Genomic DNA, 21,027 nt, shown 5'->3' with positions numbered 1-21,027 from the left:
CAAAGAGAAGCTGAAATATGTCACAATCACTATTCTTGTGAAGAAGACATATTGATGATGGTCAGTTTTGTTTTGGGGATAGCTTTCTAATGCATCCTAGAGAGGAAAGCTCAGGATGGGGACATCAAGACAACAGGTTTGATTATGTTCAACATAATCTAATGAAGGAAAAGTGATAATGTGGTACATTTCAGAAATGTTTCTATCAAGAAAATGAAATGCTTATTGAAATAAATTTAATAAACAAACGTAATGCAATTGATAGTCTCTCTAAATGGAACCAATCATAATCCAACTTTTTAATATTGAGGCCACGAGCTTTATGGGTAGGTGGAGGCTTCAGGGCACATTGGCACTGAGAGGCAAAACAACTCATCTAGAGGTCTTTGGTTTATCAACTCAAGAGTTTTTTCTCCCTGATTATATCAAATCTCATCATCACTAAATCCATGGACACACATCTAAGTATAACATAGTTAGTTGATGATGACAATGGCAAGTACTTTGCTGAGGCTGGAATTCTAGAATTCTAAAACATTATATCTCCCATTAGACCTACTTCATTCAGAATTTTAAAAATTTTATTTTTTTTTCATTATAAACAATGACAAGGATGCTTCATCATAGTAATGTGGAAAAAGCTCTGGACTCAGGTTCAAATCCTGTCTCTGCCATTTACTATCTGAATGATCTCAGGTAAAACACTTAAATCTTCCTGGGCACTATTTCTTTCATTTGTAAAGTAAGGCAGATGGAGTAGAGAATCCTTAAATCTATATTCTAAGATCCTCTATCTATTTAGGGGAAAGACTCTAGGAAATTAGGTATTGAATAAAAACCTACTCATAATTTGATGCAATCTTTTCTAGTCACAAAAAACGTGCAAGTTTTTAGCACATCTAACTTTAAAGATCCATTCTTTAAATTCATGATTATTTTATATGTGACCAATAAATAGGCAGAGAAACATTATGTACAAAAAGTGGGCTTTTATTATTAAAAACACTTGGAAATAACTAGTCCAAGTGATTCCAGGAATCTTTGTACCCAATCATTTGGATCAGACACAATACTAGCTCAGACTTCACAAATGGGTAAACCCAGCTGAGCTCTCTTGTATATAAATTTTCAAAGAAGCCACTGCAGTTTAATCCTGATGGAGCTGCTGATGCCACTGGGACCAAAAGGTTAGGGAGTGCTATTAGCCACCCATGTTTGCAAAAAACTTTTCTTGTACTTCCATCAGTGAGCCCAGCTCTTTATTGGGACAACATGCATGGCTCTGCAGAAAAGCCATCAGTATTACAGTAATAACAGAACTGGGGAATGGGGGGGAGAAGGGAGTATCTCTCTTGATTGCAATTGTGGAAGTTAGCAATTCTAAATGCAAATGCCCACAGAGGCAGCATCTTCCCTTAGTAAAGCTAGGGTCTGGTACCTTGGTTTGTAACCATGGGCCACATCTGGTCAAGGCACATACAGTGATACTGCCCAACCTTGTTCATCAAAGGTGACATGGGCTTTATTAGCTGCAAGGGCCTCAGTGATAGGAGAAAATTTAAAAACTAAACCAAAAATAGCCACTCAATTAGAATTAAACCTTCAAAAATTACAGTGGATCATGAAAATAAGGTGAGTAGATTCAAAGGACTGAATATGAAGTCCAACTCTAAGTATCTCAAGGTACCATCTCCTTTCCAAAAGGCAGGAATTTTCTCAGTGCAGAACATTTTTTCCAAAACAAGGTGGAGATGATAACATTTCCAAGAATCTAAAAGTTCTAGTCTTCACAGTTACTTCACCTACTCTTCCCATATGTTCAGTGTCAATCATGGCTTTGGATTCAACCCAGCTAGAGCCTGGATATCTTGCAACAATACCATGAAGCAACCTAACATTTTAGGGATAAGTGCTCCAGAGTGATGCTGCTGCACAATTTCTTTGCATTTAACTTCTATGGGTTGAAGGAATAGAGGAGAGAGGGAAGAATCTGCACTGCAGATCTGTACTCTGAAAATCCTGAATTTGTTCCTGTGACACATATGTAGAAGTGGATATATTTGATGGAGTCCATACAGTTGTAGTCAAGAATTCAACACAGGTCTCAGTAAGGGTAGTACCTTGAGGCAAAGAGTTGAGAGTTAATGATCCTCTATCCTTTTGCTTATATTCCCCAGCAATTACATCTCCAGAGCCTAAGCCTGGGAACATAGATACCACCCAACAAAAGGATGTTGGGAAAAAACAGGCACCAGAGGAGTGGTGAGTCTGTGGAAGACACATACTGGCAGCCAGAGACACTCCCCTCCAACCAAACCCCTCCTGAGCATCCCTGGTGGAGTTTAGCTTCAAGTCACAGATGCTGGCATCAGAGTTCTGGGGAAACATTCAAGGGTATGAGGGAATCTGTTGCCCTGTGAGAGAACACATTACTAAAATTCTCCTGGGAACCTAGGCACAGTGAGAAAAGGGTGCAATTTCAGCCTCAATCCCAATGATACTGCCTCTTAGAGGATAAAGGTGGTATTGCACAAGTGTCGATACCATTATCATCATCTTTCAAGAAGCAACACTTGGGATTCTCACTCTTGGCTGCACTACTTCCAGTTACGACCTTCATAGGAGATCTTCTAGATATGAAATCAAGTCATGTAATGTATACACAGTTATGCCTGGTCCTACAGCAAGGCGATGTCTTGACTAACCAATCTTCCAGCTCTTGGGATAACAGCAGTAGGCCTCATGGAGAAGGCAACTCTGGTTCCAAGAAGTTCAATTAAAAACCCAACTTCTTCCCACTCCACTTGCAAAGACATTATGCACCAAGAGCACTGAATTCCTTTGTAATAGGAAGTTATCCATGTAGTTTATCCTATCCTAAGGACAACCATAGGACCTGCCTGAAATACAATAGAGAATCCATTCAGTCACAGAAGAGGGAGTTCAAATAATCCTGATGTCATTGGATGAGACTATCTTGTTGTCCATTCTGGGTCACCTGACCTGGGTCAGATGGAGGAGCAGGATTTGGTGTGTTGCTCTGCAGATATCGGCGGAAATCTTTAATCATGGGACGAAGGATCTGGATGAGGACACTCAGGGCTGCCTGGGTCCCTTCCATTGCTTGGGCCTGGCGCTCCTGAGCACAAGCTTGTACCTCTTGTGAACGACGAATCATCTGCAGGAGGTCATTCTGTTGTTCTAAATGCTGAGCAATTTCCTTTACATGGAGGTTGGTGACCCGCTGTTCCTGTATGAGTTTGGCTGAGTTAAGTGCAATACGGCTTTTCAATGCTTGAGGCTTGACAGATACGTCAGCTTGGTGGGTCATCATCTCCACAGGTGCTTCGGCAGTCACTGTTGTGGGTGTCTCTGTTGTACAGTACTCTACCACTCCATCCTCCAAAGTATGATAGGTGGTCTCAGTGGGAACTAAAGGATAGATTAAAAAAAAAAGTCAAAGTTCTCCTAGAAAGATTGGCATCTGCTTCCAAAGTAACCAATGGAGTCTAGAACTGGGTAAGAGATAACATGTTTGAGGTAAGGTCACAGAATATACTCCCTTAGGGAGGAAAAAAGCTGTAAGGTGACTAAAAGAATTTTTATGGAATAGGAAGTAAAATAAAATACTAATTTCATTTTAGGTAGTTTTCTTCTTTCTTTTTTTTAGGTTTTTGCAAGGCAAATGGGGTTAAGTGGCTTGCCCAAGGCCACACAGCTAGGTAATTATTAAGTGTCTGAGAGCGGATTTGAACCCAGGTACTCCTGACTCCAAGGGCGGTGCTTTATCTACTGCGCCACCTAGCCACCCCTATTTTAGGTAATTTTCTTACCAAACCTACCTTTGCTCTTTGCCTCCATTTTTACTTTTATTTTTGCTAAGCAAAATATGGGAACCAAAATGATTATTTGTCAAGATAAAGTGGTAGTCACAGTAGTAATCCAATTAACATACATTAAAGGATACTGGGTTGGCCAGTTGGGTAGAAGCTGGAGGGAGGCCAGGATAGCAGAGAGACACAATCTTTTACAGCTTCGATATTTATGTATTTATGACTAGTCTATGGAAAATCCATGGAACACACATAGATCATTGTTCTGCTCCCTTCCTGGAATAGATAAGCCATCAACAGAGAAGTTAATGACTTGTCAAGGATGTGAGAGAAGTTAGATTTGAACTCAGGTCTTCCTGACTCCAACCCCAACACTCTATCCTCTATACTTCCTCTTGACTTATGAAGGAAAATGGAGGTCCAAGAATGGACACTGTAACTAGTCAATAGACCCAATTGCCCATCTGCAGTGGAGACCCGCAGAATAACCGCCCAAGGTAGGCATTTAGAGCAGTTGGCACCGGTTTGTTTTTGCAATCAACAACCCTTCCTAAAAAAGCATCCAACCAAACTGTTCAGGTGTCACACATGGGAAAAGTCCTGGATCAACAGCTGGGAAATGGGGATTCTAGTCCCGTTCTAGCACAACCCTTCCGTGCCAACTTCTGCAAGAACTTCCCCTCCGGGGCCTGTTTTCTATAAAAAGTGGAGAGATCAGACTCCATCCTATTCTCTGCTCTGTTTGACCCAGGGTCATCAGTGGCCTTAGCAACGTATCAACCTCTGTTAGCTAGTTCACCCTGCTCTGTACATTTAGGTGGTTGGCCTGCACGAGGCCGTGACGCAATGGGTTCCCAAAGACCCTTCCCCTCCGGGCAGTTCGGGGCCACTCACTCTGCGTCAGGGTGACAGTGGCCGCAGCTGCGGCCGCCCCTAGGGCCACGGGGTGGATCTCGGCTGCGCCTGGCAGGCTAATGATGGTGGCCTCACCCAGCAGGTTACAGATGCGCTGCTGCATGGGGGTCAGCAGGACGGGGGCCACGGAGGGGCCGGCGCCTCCGGGCCCCGGGCCAGCGCCCCCGGGGCCCCCCTCCTCTGGCCCGGCCGGGGGCTCACTGCCCTCAACTGCGGCCCGGACCTGGGCCACCTTGCGGCGAACCTCGGTCTTCAGGTCGGACCACTTCTTCTTGACCTCGGGCAGCTCCCGGCGGCACGTGGCCACAGCGTTGACCCGCCTCAGGATGTTGTGCCAGGCCGCGCTCTTGGCAGCTAGGGGCACGCCTGCGTTGAAGTGGTTGATGAGCAGGTGTTTCTGACGCTCCAGCTCCTCCACGATGATCTCCACCTCGCGCTCCGAGAAGTTCATCTTCCTCTTCTTGGCTGGCACCGCCATGGCCTCCTCAAAGCCCCTTTCCCCAGCTTCTCTTCCTCCACTTGCCGCCCCCAACGGGGGATGGGTTTCCCTTGCCCACTGCCAAGGCCTAGGCCCAGGCCCAGGCCCTTGACAACCTCCGGCGCTACGCAAAGTGCGTACGGCCCGGCCTCGGCCGCCCGAACCTCCGCCAGGGAGCTGCGTAATGGCTTCCTGAATCTGCCTCTTCCGCCGGGGCGTGCGGAGCTCTCCCTCCCTCCCCTCCCCGCTGGGGCCGAACGCCGGCTCTTCTCCAGGGCAACCTCGCGCGCCGGTTGGACACGGCGCGGAGCTGGATGCTCCCATTGGCTGGCCTTATCGTCTGTCATGATAACGATCCACCCTATTCCTAGACTTGGAAGATTCATTGGTTAGGAGTCACGTCGGTCGAGTTCGGACGCCAAGCCCCTTGTGTTTTTCTCTGCTTCTCTATTGGATAAACTATCGTTTATTCACCAATGTTCCACGAGCTCTCTGGATTTGTCCATTTATTGGAGGACTGCGATGTTAGCGTACAGAAGCTCGGACTGCTTCAGGGATTATTGGCAAAAGTCCATGTCAATTTTGCCCTTGATCCCGCCCACAATCGAAGTTCTTCTTTGCCATTGGTTTTTACGTTTGTTACTCAAAGATCGCCGCTTCTCCCTCGGAAGCTCAACTTCCCCCTTCGAACTTTTTTCTTTCTGCCCGGCGGAATTTTACTGGAACCAATCCGCTCGCTAGTCGCAGTGAATCGACCTGCCGAGGAAAGCCGGATTCCAAAGGCTGGCTCGGGCGGTTCGGAAAGTCCACTTCTGTTTGAATCTCCCCCGGGCAGAACCTTACGCTTATTGGGCCAGACCTAGGGGCGGGGCGTCGAACCCCGGCGCCGCCTCCTAGGCTCCGCCTCGTGCCGGGATCGGGGCTGGCGATTGGTCGCTGGAGCTGGGTGGGGCGGAGATGAGGTGGCGTGGGGCGGGGCTCCCGGAAGCGCGCGGGCAGCCGGTGCGAGTCCAGCCCCGCCCATCCCGCTCGCCGGCGCTTTTCCCCCCGGAGAAGCCGGCGAGTGGCGGAAGGCGCGCGAGCCGGGGACCAGGAGCTGCTGGCGGGCCCCGACCCCCGTGGCCGCCTCCGCCTCCGCCTCGCCCGGCGCCCGATGGTGAGCAACGTGCTGTGTCGCTGCGTGGCCTCCCCATCCGCGTCGCCCGGCGGGGACCCGTGCGGCGGCGCCGTGTGCGGGGGTCCCGACCACCGCCTCCGCCTCTGGAGTCTCTTCCAGGAGCTCGATGTCAACCGCGACGGCGGCCTCTGCGTCAACGACCTGGCCGTGGGGCTGCGGAGGCTCGGCCTGCCCCGCACGGAGGGCGAGCTGCGGGTAAGGAAGCCGCGGGGGCCGGGGGCCGGGGGCCGGGGGCCGGGGGCCGGGGGCCGGGGGCCGGGGGCCGGGGGCCGGGGGCCGGGGGCCGGGGGCCGAGCGCCGGGCCCTTTGTCTCCGGCCCGGCCGGGAGGAGCGCGAGCCGGGGCGCCGCGGGCGGCCGGAACTGGGGCTTCCGGCCCCTCCGAGCCGCGGCCCTCCCGGCGGGTTTCCGGCCGGAGAAGCCGGCCCGGGCTCGGGTCCCGGAGCGTCCGAGGCATTTCCTCGAGGCGGCTGGAAGGAGGCCGGGCAGGGGCGCCGGGCCCCAGGCCCCGGAGGCCGGTCCTGCCCCTCTCCCATCCCCCACAGCCCCCGCTTGGCTCGGCCTGGGCGCCGGCTCCCCGGCTCCACGAGGGCACAAGAGCCTTCTCCACCTGTTGGCGCGGCCAGGGGTGATGCTCGGGTGCGGCCCGGGGCCCGGGGCGGAGGAGGGGGAGGGAGCTGAGCTCAGATGGAGGGACCTGCCTAGAAGAGGAGGGGGAACTTGAACCCAGGTCTGAGGACATCTTGTCACCGCGGAGCTTTGAAGCTGCACCGTGCGCCTTCTCTCAACCGCGATTTCCTTGTGAAATGGGGAAGCTCCTGCTTGTATTCAGGGTGTAGTTGTGAGACTGTGAAACCCGTGTTATAAGCTCTCCATTCTCATCGGGGGTGGGGAGAGGTTTGAGAGCCAAGGCCTCTTCCATACCCTGGAAATGGGGCTCTTCTTAACTCTCTGCCTTTGTGGTGTTTTATCAGGGCTTTTGCACTACTTTGAAAACTCACTTTATTCAATGTGAAGTCACCCTTGGTTGCATCAGGGTGGGTCTATACAGCATTAGTTCAACAATAGTCTTTCTGAAATAGTTTTTTGGCCTAGATATTCTTAGAACCATTGGTAATGTTTGGTATACCAAAATAAATAAAACCAAATAGATTTTTTTCAGGATGATTTTTTCAATAACTAGGGTTATTTTCTAATTTTTTTTTGCAAGGCAATGTGGTTAAGTGACTTACCCAAGGTCATACAGCTGGCAATTATTAAGTGGCTGAGGTTGGTTGAACTCCAGTCCTCCTGTCTTCAGTGCTCCATCCAATACACCACCTAGCTGCCCCACTAGCGTTATTTTCAATATCTGGAATTAACTTGGAAAACTTGGGGTGAATTTGTTTTAGCTGGAATCTGAGGTAGCAATTAGTCCAAGAGACATAGTACCAAATAAAGAGACCAATTTCACATAAAGGGATGATAGAATTGAGCTATTCCCCCCCTGCTGATGTTATTGACTGTCTTCTTCTATCAAGAATACAATCAATTGGTGAATCCTAGTGCTTTCAGTAAAATATTCCTGAGAATAAACTTTCACTACCTGCCTCACAAAATACTTTTGAGAAAAATGAACTTTAAAGCACTTTGGAAATGTGAGTCTATATCCATCTCATGTTGTCTACAAGTAGATCTGAGTCATTTGTCATCAAGAGGAAAATTACATTTTTAAGTTAGGTTTTGTGAATAGCTAATTTAATAAAGGTCAACATGTACTCTTAATTCATAGCTCATTTGCTATCTGTTGCAATCTAGATTCTTTGGCAACTAATATCCAAGAGTAAACAGTGAAAAAAACCTTCAGACTTTCTTTATTGTAATCATTTTTTCCCCAATGCTGAGAAATTTAGCTGAGCCAAAATCATGACCCATTTCTTATGATATGAACCTCTTGTATCAACACCAAGTTTATGTTCTGAAAGCATTTGGGAATCTCAGCTACAGATGAGTTAAATTGTACTGCAAGAGAGCTATTTAAAATGATCAGTAATAGATTTGAGAGCAAGAACTCTTTTTTATCTTACTATGTACCAAGGAAGTATGATAGGTTTTTTTTTAATTAATATTTGTTGCATTTAATAGTTTAAAAAAAGTAAAATTAGACTTTGGTCAAATTTTCAAGTTTCAGAGAAATGACTAGTTTTGTAATTGACTGTGCAAGGAGAAGAAATCCTGTGTCATATCCCTGCTACCCACTCCAACCCCCTTTCCATTTTTTTTAAACACTGTGCCAAAGCATGTAGTTTTAGATGGTTCTGAGATAGAACTCTGCTGTCTTGCTTACAGAGATGAAAAGAGCCAGTAAAGAGATCATGGGGTTGGGATAATTTACAAAAATAAATTAAACTGCTTCTGAAAGCTCTTTAATATGATCTGTTCAAGAAGGTAGGCTTGAAATAGGAATCATTTATGAGGATTTTATCATTATCAGTGAGTCAGTCCAGGCCTCGTGACTTTTCTCTCTTGTCTGTGTATTATAGCAGCTTGTGGTAAGTTTTCTTTAAAAATAAACCGTGGGACCCATCTTTGTTGCAGAAGATTTTTTCAAAGGAAAATTACTTAAAATGGAAATGGGTAGATAAACTTGTGGCAGTAAGCCAGGGAAACTTCTTTGGAAAGAGAATGTAGGCAAGGAGTTTTTTTTTTCCTCTGGAACAAAAGGAGAAGAGAAATGGGGAAGGAGGTGTAGAGAAAAATTCTTTTAAAAAAATGATCCTAAGAAATTACTACATCAAAGGATAATTTTAACATTTTATTATGCTACATAATTGTCACCTTCATAAGACCAAACTATTTTCTTGTTTGGTAATAAATTCTTGTATCTATTGAGCTGACAGGTAAACTTTTTTATGCTCCCCTAATTTGCTTATGGTACCAACCTTTATTATCTAAATCAAGTATTGATTTGGCCTTGTCTTGGTTTATGGTTTGATAGTCCTTGTCTTAAAACACATTTAAAGCATTGTATTAGTGACTAGTCAGAATAAAGATGAAAAGGAAGGGACCTAGGACAAGCAAGGATAGGTAGAATTTCAGCTAACAGATAAAGAGTAAGGAGGAAAAGCAGAAGGAAGGGAATGCCAGAGCATTTTATGGCTGCAGGTAATGAAGAGAGAAGGTGGTATCTTAATTTTGGAAAAACTTAGAGCTAAGTGTGGAGGGCTTAGAATGTCTAGCCGAGAAATTTGAGTTTTGGGGAGCTACTGAAAATTTTTGAGTAGGAGAATGTACAGAGTTGTGTTTTAGAATACTTAATCTGATCAGTTTTAGGCTCATAGAGCTGGAAGGGACCTTCAAAATCATATGGGCCAACCAGTTTGTTTTCTACTATAGGAAGTTTTGAAGGCCAAAACAGATTAAGAGATTATTATAATGGTTCAGATGAAGAGATAATCAGACCTGAATAGGATGGTAATGGTGGAGAGGAAGAAGATAAACTTGAGAGGTTGATCTCTTACCAGATTAGACTATGGGGGAAAAGAGAGGATGAGGGAGCAGCTAGATGACCCAGTGGGTAGAGCATCAGCCTTGGAGTCAGGAGGACCTGAGTTCATATTGGGCCTCAGACAATTAATAATTACCTAGCTGTGTGACTTTGAGCAAGTCACTTAACCCCACTGCCTTGCCAGAGAGAGAGAGAAAGATGGCCTGGGGTTTGGAGTTCTGGTAGTTGGGAGATTGTCTCATTGATAGACAGTTGGGAGGGCAGCTAGGTGGTACAGTGGATAGAGCACAGCACTGGTCCACTGGAGTTAGGATGGACCTGAGTTCAAATCTAGCCTCAGACAATAATTTCCTAGCTTTGTGATTTTTGGGCAAGTTACTTAACCCCACTACCCTAAATAAATAAAATTAGAGGGGAAAAGTTGGAGAGAAATCGATATGACCAGAATGTTTGTTCCTGAAAATCTATATGATCTCTGGTAATAAATCAGAGAACTATAAAGTCATTCTGCTCCTGAAGCCTCTCCTTCATCTGAGCAGTAGAAAGAATACCATCATCTGCTGACCCAAGTACCTAAGACTATAGGATCTATTATGTTAAGCTACTTCTTCTACAAAGAAGTAATGATGCTTATTAACAGTTAATAGTCTATCAATGGCAAGAAAAACACAGTGCTGATTATTAAGCTGTACTTTTTTTAATGAATTTTTTTAAATGAATGTTTCTAATAATACCTTTGTTTTGTTTTTTTGCAAGGCAATAGGATTAAGTGACTTGGTCAAGGTCACACAGCTAAGAAAATAATACGTGTCTGAGCTTGGATTAACTGACTCCTCTAATAAGACTTAACTTTGATTGAATTCACCAGTTTTTTGTGTGTGTTTGTTTTGTTTTAATGAATTGAACATGGGGATGGCTAGATAGAGCACCGGCCCTGGAGTCAGGAGTACCTGAGTTCAAATCTGGCCTTGGACACATAATAATTACCTAGCTGTGTGGCCTTGGGCAAGCCACTTAACCCCCTTGCCTTGCAAAAACTTTAAAAAAAAGTTAATGAATTGAACAATAGAAAGTCTTGGTAGGTGTCTTAACCAAATATAAAAGAAGAAAGTAGGAACTTGAGCAGCCCTGGAGTCAGGAAGACCTGAGATCAAATCCTAACTTTTACTAGCTGTGTGACCCTGGGCAAGTTGCTTATCCCCAATTGCTTCCAACTAGAAGGGGGAGGGGAGGAGGAGGAGAAAGAAAGTTTTTTGCTCAGGGTCAGCTTGAACTTGAATTTTGGTTAAGTGATTGTTGTTTTTAATCACTTGAAGAGGTATTTATTCATTTCTGAAATCTTGAGAGCTCAAAGGAAATAATAATTATGACATGCTTAACACAGTTCTTAGCACATAGTAGGCACTTAATACTAGTTTCCCTTCCTTCTCTTTCTCATAGAAATCATTGGAGGATGAGCTTAAGGGACATTATACTGGTGTAATACAATGTAATTTGTAGCAAACCAAATGTTTTCCTTGTAAGTTTGTGTTTTTCTGTAACTTTAACCCCTTTTCCTCATTGAATTTAAGGGTCTACTACTGTGTCTTTCACAGAATGTCCAAAAGAGATTTCAAGGCCATCTAGTCTGTTCTTTTCATTTTCCTGGTAAAACTGCTTAAATGTTAAATGGTCTGCCCAAATGGGTGGCAGAATTGTAATTCCAAGTATTGAGTAACCTTTCCACTTTTTTTTTAAGGCTTGGCACAGTTTTAATTCATCTAGGCTTCCTCCATACAGAAATTTTTCTACAGTTTTCAGGACACATGGTCATTTGGTCTCTGCTTGGCTTGACTACAATTTTATGGGCCTATTGTGTTGACCGCTACATTTATTAGAAAGTTCTTTGACTTAATAAGCAAAATCTGGCTCCTCAGAGTCCATTAGCCCAGTTTCTTTTTCTGTAATCACATGAAACTAGTCGATTCCTCTCTTCTACTTGATAGAAATCTTTGACTATCTGAAAGACTGTTGCCTCCTTCTTGTTTTTTTTCCAGACTAAACATTCCTATTTAATTCTTTCCTTAAAATGATCTCTAGACCTGTTGCTATATTGGTGTCCTTTCTGGACACATTGAAGTTTGTCATTGTTTCTCTGAAAATGCAATGTCAAATATGCCCCAAAAAGACCAAAGAAAGAGGAAAAGGATTCATATGTACAAATATATTTATAGAAACACTTGTAGCAAAGAACTGGAAACAATGGTTTCCCATCAATTGAGGAAGGCTGAAAAAAATAATATATGAACGTAATAGAATATTATTGTACCATTACAAAAGGAAAGATTCAGAGAAAGCTGGAAGTCTTGTCTGAAGTGATGCTGAGCAAAATGAGTATAATGAGTATAATTACTACATGATAACGATAACTTAAAAATTCTAATGCAGTTGGCAGAAATGTGATGGACAGAAGGTACAGAATGAGATGGATGTTTTCAGGCTTGTTATAAATGGCTCATAATTATCCAGAAGGATTAAAATAGCTTTTTATTAATTAATAACTTTTCTGCAAAAAAGGACCATTTTCCTAGCAGGAAAAAGGCCTCGAGTTAATGACAATGTCTGGTTTTATTTGCAGTTTGAAGGGCTTTCTCCTCCCTTTGATGCCAACCATTGTTCATGGTTACAATCTTTTTTTTTTTTTTAGGTTTTTGCAAATGGGGTTAAGTGGTTTGCCCAAGGCCACACAGCTAGGTAATTATTAAGGTACTCCTGACTCCAGGGCTGGTGCTTTATCCACTACGCCATCTAGATGCCCCTCATGGTTACAATCTAATCAATAAGCTCATCCCATACCATTTTCTAATATGTTTTACCTTCCCTTGTTATTATACTAATGAGCACAGGGGACTCATTATACTAATGAGTACAGTAACATGTATGAACTTCATTAAGCAAGCACACTTTCAGAGGATAGGGACTCTCAGGTCTGATCAGGTTGGGGTCAATTCTTTTGTCTCCCTTTATACTCACAAACCTTACATTCTGTGGAAGCCAAATGCCCTACATTCCTCACAAGGCTCAGTCAATCACTGTGTGAATTTATGTTGCTTAACAAGGGAGAGCTTTTAGGGGGGGAAGGGATAAAGACTTATTGGGGAAATTGTGACAGCCATGCTAAAAAGAAATAAAATGCCAGTGAACCACTTAAAATATGTAGAAGAGATCAGAAGGTTTAGAAGAAGACATTATCAAGGCAATATTGGTATTACTTTGTTAAATTTTGTGTATACTCTAAAAAAATTTTAACCAGGCTACATGTGATAGAGATTCATGGTTTCATGTGTAATCTTCTGTTTTGTGTTTTAAAATGTTGTTTATTGATATTTTGCAAATTCTTGAAAAAGGAACTTTTTTCAAATATGCAAGGTCAAAAAGGGAATCCAAGACTCACATTTTGCCCCAGTTTACAAACTGAGATAAATCAGAAATGAGACATTTGACAGGGTATTACAGAGCAAAGTAGATGGTAAAGCTGGGGATTTCCATTAGAATCTCTCTTCCAGAGGGAGAGACTCAGAGGCAGGTCTTTGGAGGTTTAATGAAATATAAAGGAAAACTAAAGACCTGGGAGATTTAAAAAAAAGATACCTTCAATACTATGAAACACTTGTAAATAAAAAAAGGAAATAAAGATATGATGTTACATTATATGTCACTGTAGTTTACAAACTGCTTTTCACATCTCTTTTTTGTTAAAATAGACATTTAAATAGCAATTTTAATGGGTTTCAAAGTGTTTTTACATACATTATCTCATTCAATCTTTTCAACTCTGAGATTTATGGAATGAGTATCATTCTTATTTTATAAATGAAGATTCAAGAGTTAATGAGTATAACCTTGAGATCTAGTAGCAGACTCTGGAGTGGAGCCCAGAATCCTGATCTAGTACTCAGTCAGTTATACCATATTGCCTCCTTACTTTTATGGGAATAGAAGAATAACACAGCATAAACTGCAAATGGTTGCAAAATTTATTTTACTCATTTATAACACAGTTATAAATCCTTGTATCCCAGGTTTGAAACCTCCCTGAAAAGCTTCCAGGAGTTCACAGTGATATTGGGCAAGAAACAATGAGTAAAACAACTGGCTAATGAATTATTCCTGTGCAAGAAATCAAAAATATTCTCCACAATTCATTGCCTTTAAAAAAAATTAATTAAAAACTTTAAAATTCACTTTCCTTCAAGTAAAAATGAACAGCAGAGGCAATATGAGTAAATTTCTTATCTTCATTTAGTTCTTGGCTTGAATTTTGCAGAAGATGGAAATCAGATGAGTCATTTGCTCATATTCTACAGGGTGGAAACTGGAATGGTAGCTGCTCCTTTTCTCTTAAGATTCTGCATTGGAAAGAAAGTAGATACCAGAGAGGCAGTTCAATAAACTGCTGAAGTGACTTTCCTTTATCCCCCAAGCCTTCTTTGCTCTTAGAGCTTAATGTGACATCTTAATGAAACACAAAAGAAAAGTATGTATGAGGAAATTCACAAAACTATTTAAAGACTGGGGAAGCACAAAGACAGTTTACCATATAAGAATAGCTATTTGCTACATTTTTGCCTGTAGGACTAAAACAAATGAATATTTCTACTGGATGGAGCCACACAGCACTGGACTCTATCAGCCACTATGACTTTGTCTCTGAATCTTGAAACACTAGGCTAGTCATTAAGTCTATTATTGTTGATAAAGCTTCAAAGAACTGACAGAGTTCTAGAACTGAAAAGGGTCTTTATTTCAACATACTAATTTTATTGAGAAAACTGAGTCCCAGAGAGAATTAGTCTACCCAATATCACACAGCTGGTTGTGACCATAGAAAATAAAAGAACTTGTGAATTTTTAAAAATGTTTGTTGGATTGTTTAGTGATGAATTTCTGGACCTTTTAAAGTTTTTGTCTTATTTTATTTCTTAAAATTCACACTGGTATATATTTTATTAGCCAGAATTTTAAAAAATCTAATCTATACACAGTAGGCTACACATTTAGCTACTTAGCCATCTAAGAAAATAATTTTAGAGATAATGTTTAATAGTTGTATTCAAGTAGTTATCGTTAGATTCAATACTACCCTCTTTGGACAGAATTTATTTGACTATTTTTAATCAAAGCTAGTAGGATTTGTTAAGTTTGATATTAAACAATTTTGATAAATATCCACAGAAGGCAATCTTTGCTGCAATTTCACACATTTGCCTATTTTTTTTTCACATTGTAGTAGTTCTTCTGTGTTAGAACAGTCAGCTGCGGAATGCTGAATTCACATTCAATGATTTAGATGCTCTCAGTTTTAGTATGAGTTCCTCAAACCAGTATAGAAAACTGAAACTATTTAATATGTTATGTAGCCAGTAGTCTACTTTAAAGAAGCCTCAGCAAGTGAACATGGAATCAAGAGGTATACCAAGCTATGTGATAGGCAAGTCACTGAACGTTTTATATATGAAATGTTTTGCTTGATATGTAAAATAAAATGACAGTAAATATACTTGCACTGCCCTACTTTCACAGGGTGGTTCTAAAGAAAATGATTTGAAAACCTTAGAATACTGTATTCACTGAGTTGATTTAGTTTTTAAAATAACAACTCTTTTGTACCCTTTAGTTGAGAAAAACTTGGCTGATCCTGTCAAATGGGCAGCTGGGCTTTCATGATAACCTAAGAAGCATATACTCTACCTTGAAGAATACTGCCAGTGATAACAGGGAAAAAAGAGATTTCCTGCCAGATCCTTGATTGAGCAGAGAAATTAGGATATCTGAGTTCAGTTTCGTTAGAATTTGAATTTCTTATATGGCTTTCATTTTCTCTAAATATCCTACAAGATTGTTTTTTCTTTCAGATTTTATGTGGTGATTCTAAACATTTGGTACCTCAGTATAACTAGTTTTTTGCTGTTGGGTATATGCTGTTGAAGAAATGAATGCTTCTTTGAGAAGTGTCCTTGCATTTCATTATTAACCTGTCTTGTGTTCCAGCTACAGGCATTTTTTACTTGAAGTTTTCTTCAGAGCTGGACTTTCCAGTTTCACTTCCTAAGACAGAAATATAGCAGGGAGTTTCACCTTTTTCAACACTTAAGTTTTAGCATCATTGATTTCCTAGTTCCCTTTGTAGTGAAAGGAGGGTGTGGTTGATTATTCTTCATTTTTGTTGCTGTTTTTCCTTTATTCTCAAAATGGGCCAGTGATACCAGGAAAGTGATGTCTTAACTTGCAAGTGAATTAGATTTGTCATCACTGTGATTTATTCCTTCAGAGTCTTCTGAGTCCAGTGGCAAGATATAGATTAGGATGATTGGAGATTGTGGGTAGGTAGAAGACACTCTGATCCTTGAAACTGCATATAACTCTTGCTCATTTGAATTTGCCGCAGATCTATAAATTGGAAAAGAAAATCTTGCTTCACTTGTGTCAATGTCTTTTCAATAAGGTACATTTCCTAATATATATCTATTAAGTTAAAATTTATAGTATTTACTTTCATTTAAACTATAGTATTACCTCAATGATCTAGCAGATTACTTATTTGAAGAAGTTAAGCACTTTATTAATTTTCTTTTATTTCCTATGGAGGGGGAATGTCAGAGTGGATAGAGTACTGGCCCTTGAGTCAGGAGAATCTGACTTCAAATCCTGCCTCAGATACTTAATACTTACTTTGCTGTGTGAACTTGGGCAAGTTACTTTAACCTCCTTGCCTTGCAAAAACAAAACAATTTCCTATGGATATTTATAGTTTACATTTATATAGTACTCTGTAATTTAGAAATTACTCAAAACAATCCTCTGAGGTTGTTGTTGTCCTTTGTCATTTGACTGTTGTTCTTTGTCCTTTGGCCTTTGTTCTCAAAGAGGACCATGACATCTGGGAGGTGATGCCTTGACATGCAAGTTAGTTGAATTTAAGTGAGGGAGGGCTGTACAAAGTCACCAACCTTACTTTCTCCTCTGGAGCCATCTAGATCCAGTGGCCAGATATGGATTAGGACACCTGGAAATGGCCCTCAGCCTCTTTTTTTTTTTAGATTTTTGCAAGGCAAATGGGGTTAAAGTGGCTTGCCCAAGGCCACACAGCTAGGTAATTATTAAGTGTCTGAGACCGGATTTGAACCCAGGTACTCCTGACTCCAAGGCCAGTACTCTATCCGCTGTACCACCTAGCCACCTCCCTCAGTCTCATTTTACAGAAGAGGAAAGAATAAATTAATTTGCCAGGTCCACAGTAAGTTTAGTGTGTCAAAGATAAGGTCATCAGGCTTCAAGTCTAGTTGCTCTTCCTAGAGAAGCATTCTTAGCTTCTCAAGTATTTCTAGCCTTGCCATCATTATGTTGTGGTCTTTAAAAAAAAATCACATAGTTTGTTTTTTCTGTTCACATCCTAATTGATAAATGCTTTTTACCTTTTTAAAAAAAATAGATTTTCTGACATTTATTTTTCAATTTAGCTATGTACCTTGAGTTTCCATATCTGACATTAACTATGTAGTATTTTTTATGTATTTTTTTACTTTAAACTTAAATACAAAATAAGAAAAATATAATTGCAGCAAAACATGAGAAGATTCATAATATTAAGCAATATATTTCCATTTCAAGGAAAGCCTGTATAATGAATACTATACATTGTGTTCAAAATTGTCCATCTTTTATTTGCTTCCTTGTAGGTTTTCTTCTATTCTTTGCTGTGCACAGTTTATATGTATGGTCTTAAATAAGTCAATTTTTGAACCTCAGTTTCCTGCCTTCTTTACAAGATTTTTAAAAATAATTTGTAAACCATGCAAATGTAAAGTATGTCTATATACTATGTAAATGGGAATGGTTATTAATTAACTATTTCAGTTAGTTTCTTTCCTGACTTTAAATAACTCAGTACCAACCAAGAAGTCTTAGTCCAGTGCTTACTGTGTATGCCTGACAGTATAAATATAGGCTAAGGTTTTGCAAGTTGTTGTAGTAAAGCAATATCATATAGCTGTATATGACTTGGGTCTAGCTGAGAGATTTCTAATTAATAATGATGAAAAGAAAACATTTAGTTTAATGTGAAGGGTGCCATGACATAAAAACTCTTATAATAATAAAACCACTAGGCAAAGATAGAAGACAGAATGTTTTGAAGTAAAATTATTCTTGTTGGGTCTAAAATATACAGAATGGAGTAGTGTTTTTTTAGCAACTTATAACTTAACAAAATTGATTTTCATTTCATAGTCAGGGAGAAGATTCAAATATTATCCCAGTCAAACTTTCATCAGATATTTCCACATCTTAAATTTTTAGAAACTGGATTTTTTTTCTACTACCTTATTGGAACTGTCTTAGTTTCCTGACAATTCCATCAAAGAATTAGACAAAACATTCCATGTATCAAATGAGTATACTTAATGTGATAATACCACTTTCAACTTTTTATCAGTGGGAGAGACATAAAGACATTTGACTTGGCTTTCCCATTCTTGTATTAAGACATCTAGTAAATGTGTATGAAAGCCATGGTAACTGACATCAAGAGATTTGTGTTTCAAAAAAAGGTTGAATATTGCATTTATGTACCTGTGAGCAAATGGTCAGACATGAATCTGCTTTTTTAGAGGAATGATTATATATCCAGTATTTAGAAAGAACCTGTGAAACAGTGTGTGGGATGGAACTGGAGATATCTGGTAAATGTCACCAAAGAGATTTCCACAAAGAATGCTAGAATAGATCCCCAGTTAAGTTGTAGGAAGTTGAGTCTCTGCTAATCATTCTCCCTGTCGATTCTTTGAGACTAGAACCTCATCTCAAGGCTGCAGGCAGCACTTCCCTGCAGAATTGTTGAACTGCATGGAGGAAATCATCCGGCTGTGCACTCTTGTGATTGGAGGAATATTGCTGGTTTGAATAATGAACATGTTAGTGTCGGTAGAGGGGATTGGCCAGGCGCTGCTGCAGTGAGAATGCAGGCTGGATGCTTAGGTCTTCAGCCTGTCTGATCATTAGTTGATCTGGGGACAGCTGGTTAATTGGGAGCATTTAGTTATTTTCTTTGCCTTTTTTTTTTAAATAAAGCTAAGTAAGTACTTTATCATCTTTCACCTACAAGACTAGGTTTTCATCTTTAGCCTTTTTGCTGTTTTTTTAGAGGGTTTTTGTTTGTTTTTTTTCCCCCAACAGCCTGGTGAAGCATCTTACAGTAAGCTACTTCTCAGGCCAGGCACGACAGCAGGAACAGCAAATTTGAAAAGGGAGGAAGCAATTGCTGAGAGCATAGTTTCTTCAACCTTGGAACTCCCAGGTCAAGTCTTTTCAAGCTGCTGTATATAGCCTGTAACATTTGTTATTGTGACCACATCCCTCCTTGAAAGTGAACAGTCACCAACTGCGGAGTTTTTCTTGATTGGGAGATTGGAGGGAGCAGTGATGCTGCAGATGCTCTGGCATTTTCTGTCTAGTTTTTTCCCTAGGGCTATGTGCCAAGGCTCTACAGAGAGAAAAGATAATGAAGCCAAAGGCAAACAAGATTCTGCCCAGGGAGACCAGGTGTCAAACCTGTTGGGGAAACAGGACAGAGGGGCTGATTCCACGGAAAAGAGACCAACTATCTTACTAGTGGTTGGACCTGCAGAGCAGTTTCCTAAGGTAATGGCAATTCTGAGAGACTTTTCCTGAATTAGAGGAGAAACTAAGGGTCATTTCCCTGAGAACTCATCTAGGGAGATTTGAGAGAGGATATTTGTGTGTGTGTGTGTGTGTGTGTGTGTGTGTGTGTGTGTGTGTGTGTGTGTGTTGGGGGAGGTTTTCATCAGAGAAGGAGAACCATTCTGAGGCAGTAGAAATTGATTGTTCAGTATGAAATTTTATAGCCCTTTTACAAACTTCATTTTTCTAAGATGAACATATAGAGCTAAGGAAGTTGCTTTCAGTGAAGCTTTACCTCAGGATATGCCAATTCATCCCTAAAAGCCATTTTAAAGTCCTGTGAAATCATCAAAGTGTCCTAGCCCATCTGAATGGTATGGAATAGCCTGTGTCAAAAACGAGTAGGTTGTACTTTGAATATTCACTCTGAATTGGAGCTTAGAAGAGAATCTTCTTAGTAGAGTCTTTAATTTGTATATTATAAAGGTCAGACTCCCCTTGACTTCGGCCTGCAAAATCTGTCATCACCTTTAAAATCTAGGAGAATAATAAAGGGTTTAAAGGGCATGGAATGTTCTGGATATTGAGATTCTCAGTAGAAAGCAATAAGGATAGTAAGATGATAAGTCTATGCTGAGAGTTTGATGATTTTTATAGAGTGTGTATCTCTACTTAAAAGCAGCTTAGTCATCTGTATGTTTAAGACTATTAAGTGGTTTGTAGGACCAGATGTTAAAAATGGCAGGTGTCACAGTCTCCTATTTAAGGTAGTAAAATCCATAATCATTTATCAGTTTGCTGAACTTTGATTTAAAAAAAAATAAAATGCTTCTTTGACTGATATATCAATACTCACTGCCATATCAGGGTCTTTTGATGTAACAATTTTGCTAATAATGCTATTGGTTTGAGGCAGATTTCTATCTAATAAAAAATTGTGGATTGGTTAACTGGAAAAAATTTATGGAGTTTATAAGATAGTTTTGATCATGTTCAAGCAATATGCCTTTTGATTACTGGAAGAGGTAGGGATAGAGCAATTGTGTTAATCTTTTGTGCTGTACTTTTCATCTTCATGGGAACTTGCCCCATAGCCTTGGCTGGCTGGCTTTTTGAATTTACTGGGGTTTTTTTCATTACTGATTAACTTCTATTTCCTATATCCATAATGCAGCTCAATGCATAGAACTTCTGCAGAGAAGTCCTTGTAGTCTAGGAAGCTGGAATAGTCAGAAAACAGTATGAGTTCCTACACTTTGCCAAAAGGGGTGGGGAGGTGTGGTTAAAGAACTGAACTAGAAAATAGTGAATTTGGATTTTGGAGAGGCAGGGCTGGATTTAATTTGTATTTTTAACCACCATATCCCAAAAGATAATTTAAAGGAAGTAGGAAAGTGGCACATCAGAGTTGAGTCCTGCTGAAACCAGAAAAATCTAGAATTGGATGCAAATAGAATTACA

General features: G+C 40.9%; 2 protein-coding genes across 5 annotated transcripts in view; one reads left to right on the top strand and one right to left on the bottom strand.

Moving 5' to 3' along the window:
- Positions 1 to 969: 969 nt before the first annotated feature.
- On the bottom strand, positions 970 to 6,447 carry NAIF1 (nuclear apoptosis inducing factor 1). The gene is made up of 2 exons (XM_074211063.1): positions 4,728 to 6,447; positions 970 to 3,432 (listed from the first exon to the last, which is right to left on the bottom strand). Exons 1-2 carry the CDS (start codon positions 5,548 to 5,550, stop codon positions 2,960 to 2,962), a joined length of 1,296 nt encoding a protein of 431 aa, XP_074067164.1. The 5' UTR covers positions 5,551 to 6,447; the 3' UTR covers positions 970 to 2,959.
- SLC25A25 (solute carrier family 25 member 25) overlaps positions 6,312 to 21,027 on the top strand; it is a 30,227-nt gene continuing 15,511 nt past the window's right edge. Inside the window, exon 1 of one of the 4 annotated variants that reach the window (XM_074211060.1) lies at positions 6,312 to 6,598. In XM_074211060.1, the coding sequence (XP_074067161.1) occupies positions 6,380 to 6,598 (219 nt within the window). In that variant the 5' untranslated portion in view covers positions 6,312 to 6,379. Of the gene's footprint in view, positions 6,599 to 7,109; positions 19,567 to 21,027 lie in introns of those variants that run through there. The other 3 variants (XM_074211057.1, XM_074211061.1, XM_074211058.1) reach the window with 3 other exon arrangements.

The sequence above is a fragment of the Macrotis lagotis genome, chromosome 1, assembly GCF_037893015.1.
Source record: "Macrotis lagotis isolate mMagLag1 chromosome 1, bilby.v1.9.chrom.fasta, whole genome shotgun sequence".
NCBI lineage: Eukaryota > Metazoa > Chordata > Mammalia > Peramelemorphia > Peramelidae > Macrotis > Macrotis lagotis.
The sequence above is the reverse complement of the archived record's forward strand: the minus strand, read 5'-3'. Positions and strand labels throughout refer to the sequence as shown.

What these genes read in the sequence shown, in the direction of transcription:
- NAIF1 (XM_074211063.1), bottom strand. Translation starts at nt 5,550, where the DNA reads ATGGGAGCATCCAGCTCCGCGCCGTGTCCAACCGGCGCGCGAGGTTGC. An exon ending in CACTGTCACCCTGACGCAGA is followed by an intron (nt 3,433 to 4,727) that starts GTGAGTGGCCCC and finishes TCTATCCTTTAG; the next exon opens with TTCCCACTGAGACCACCTAT.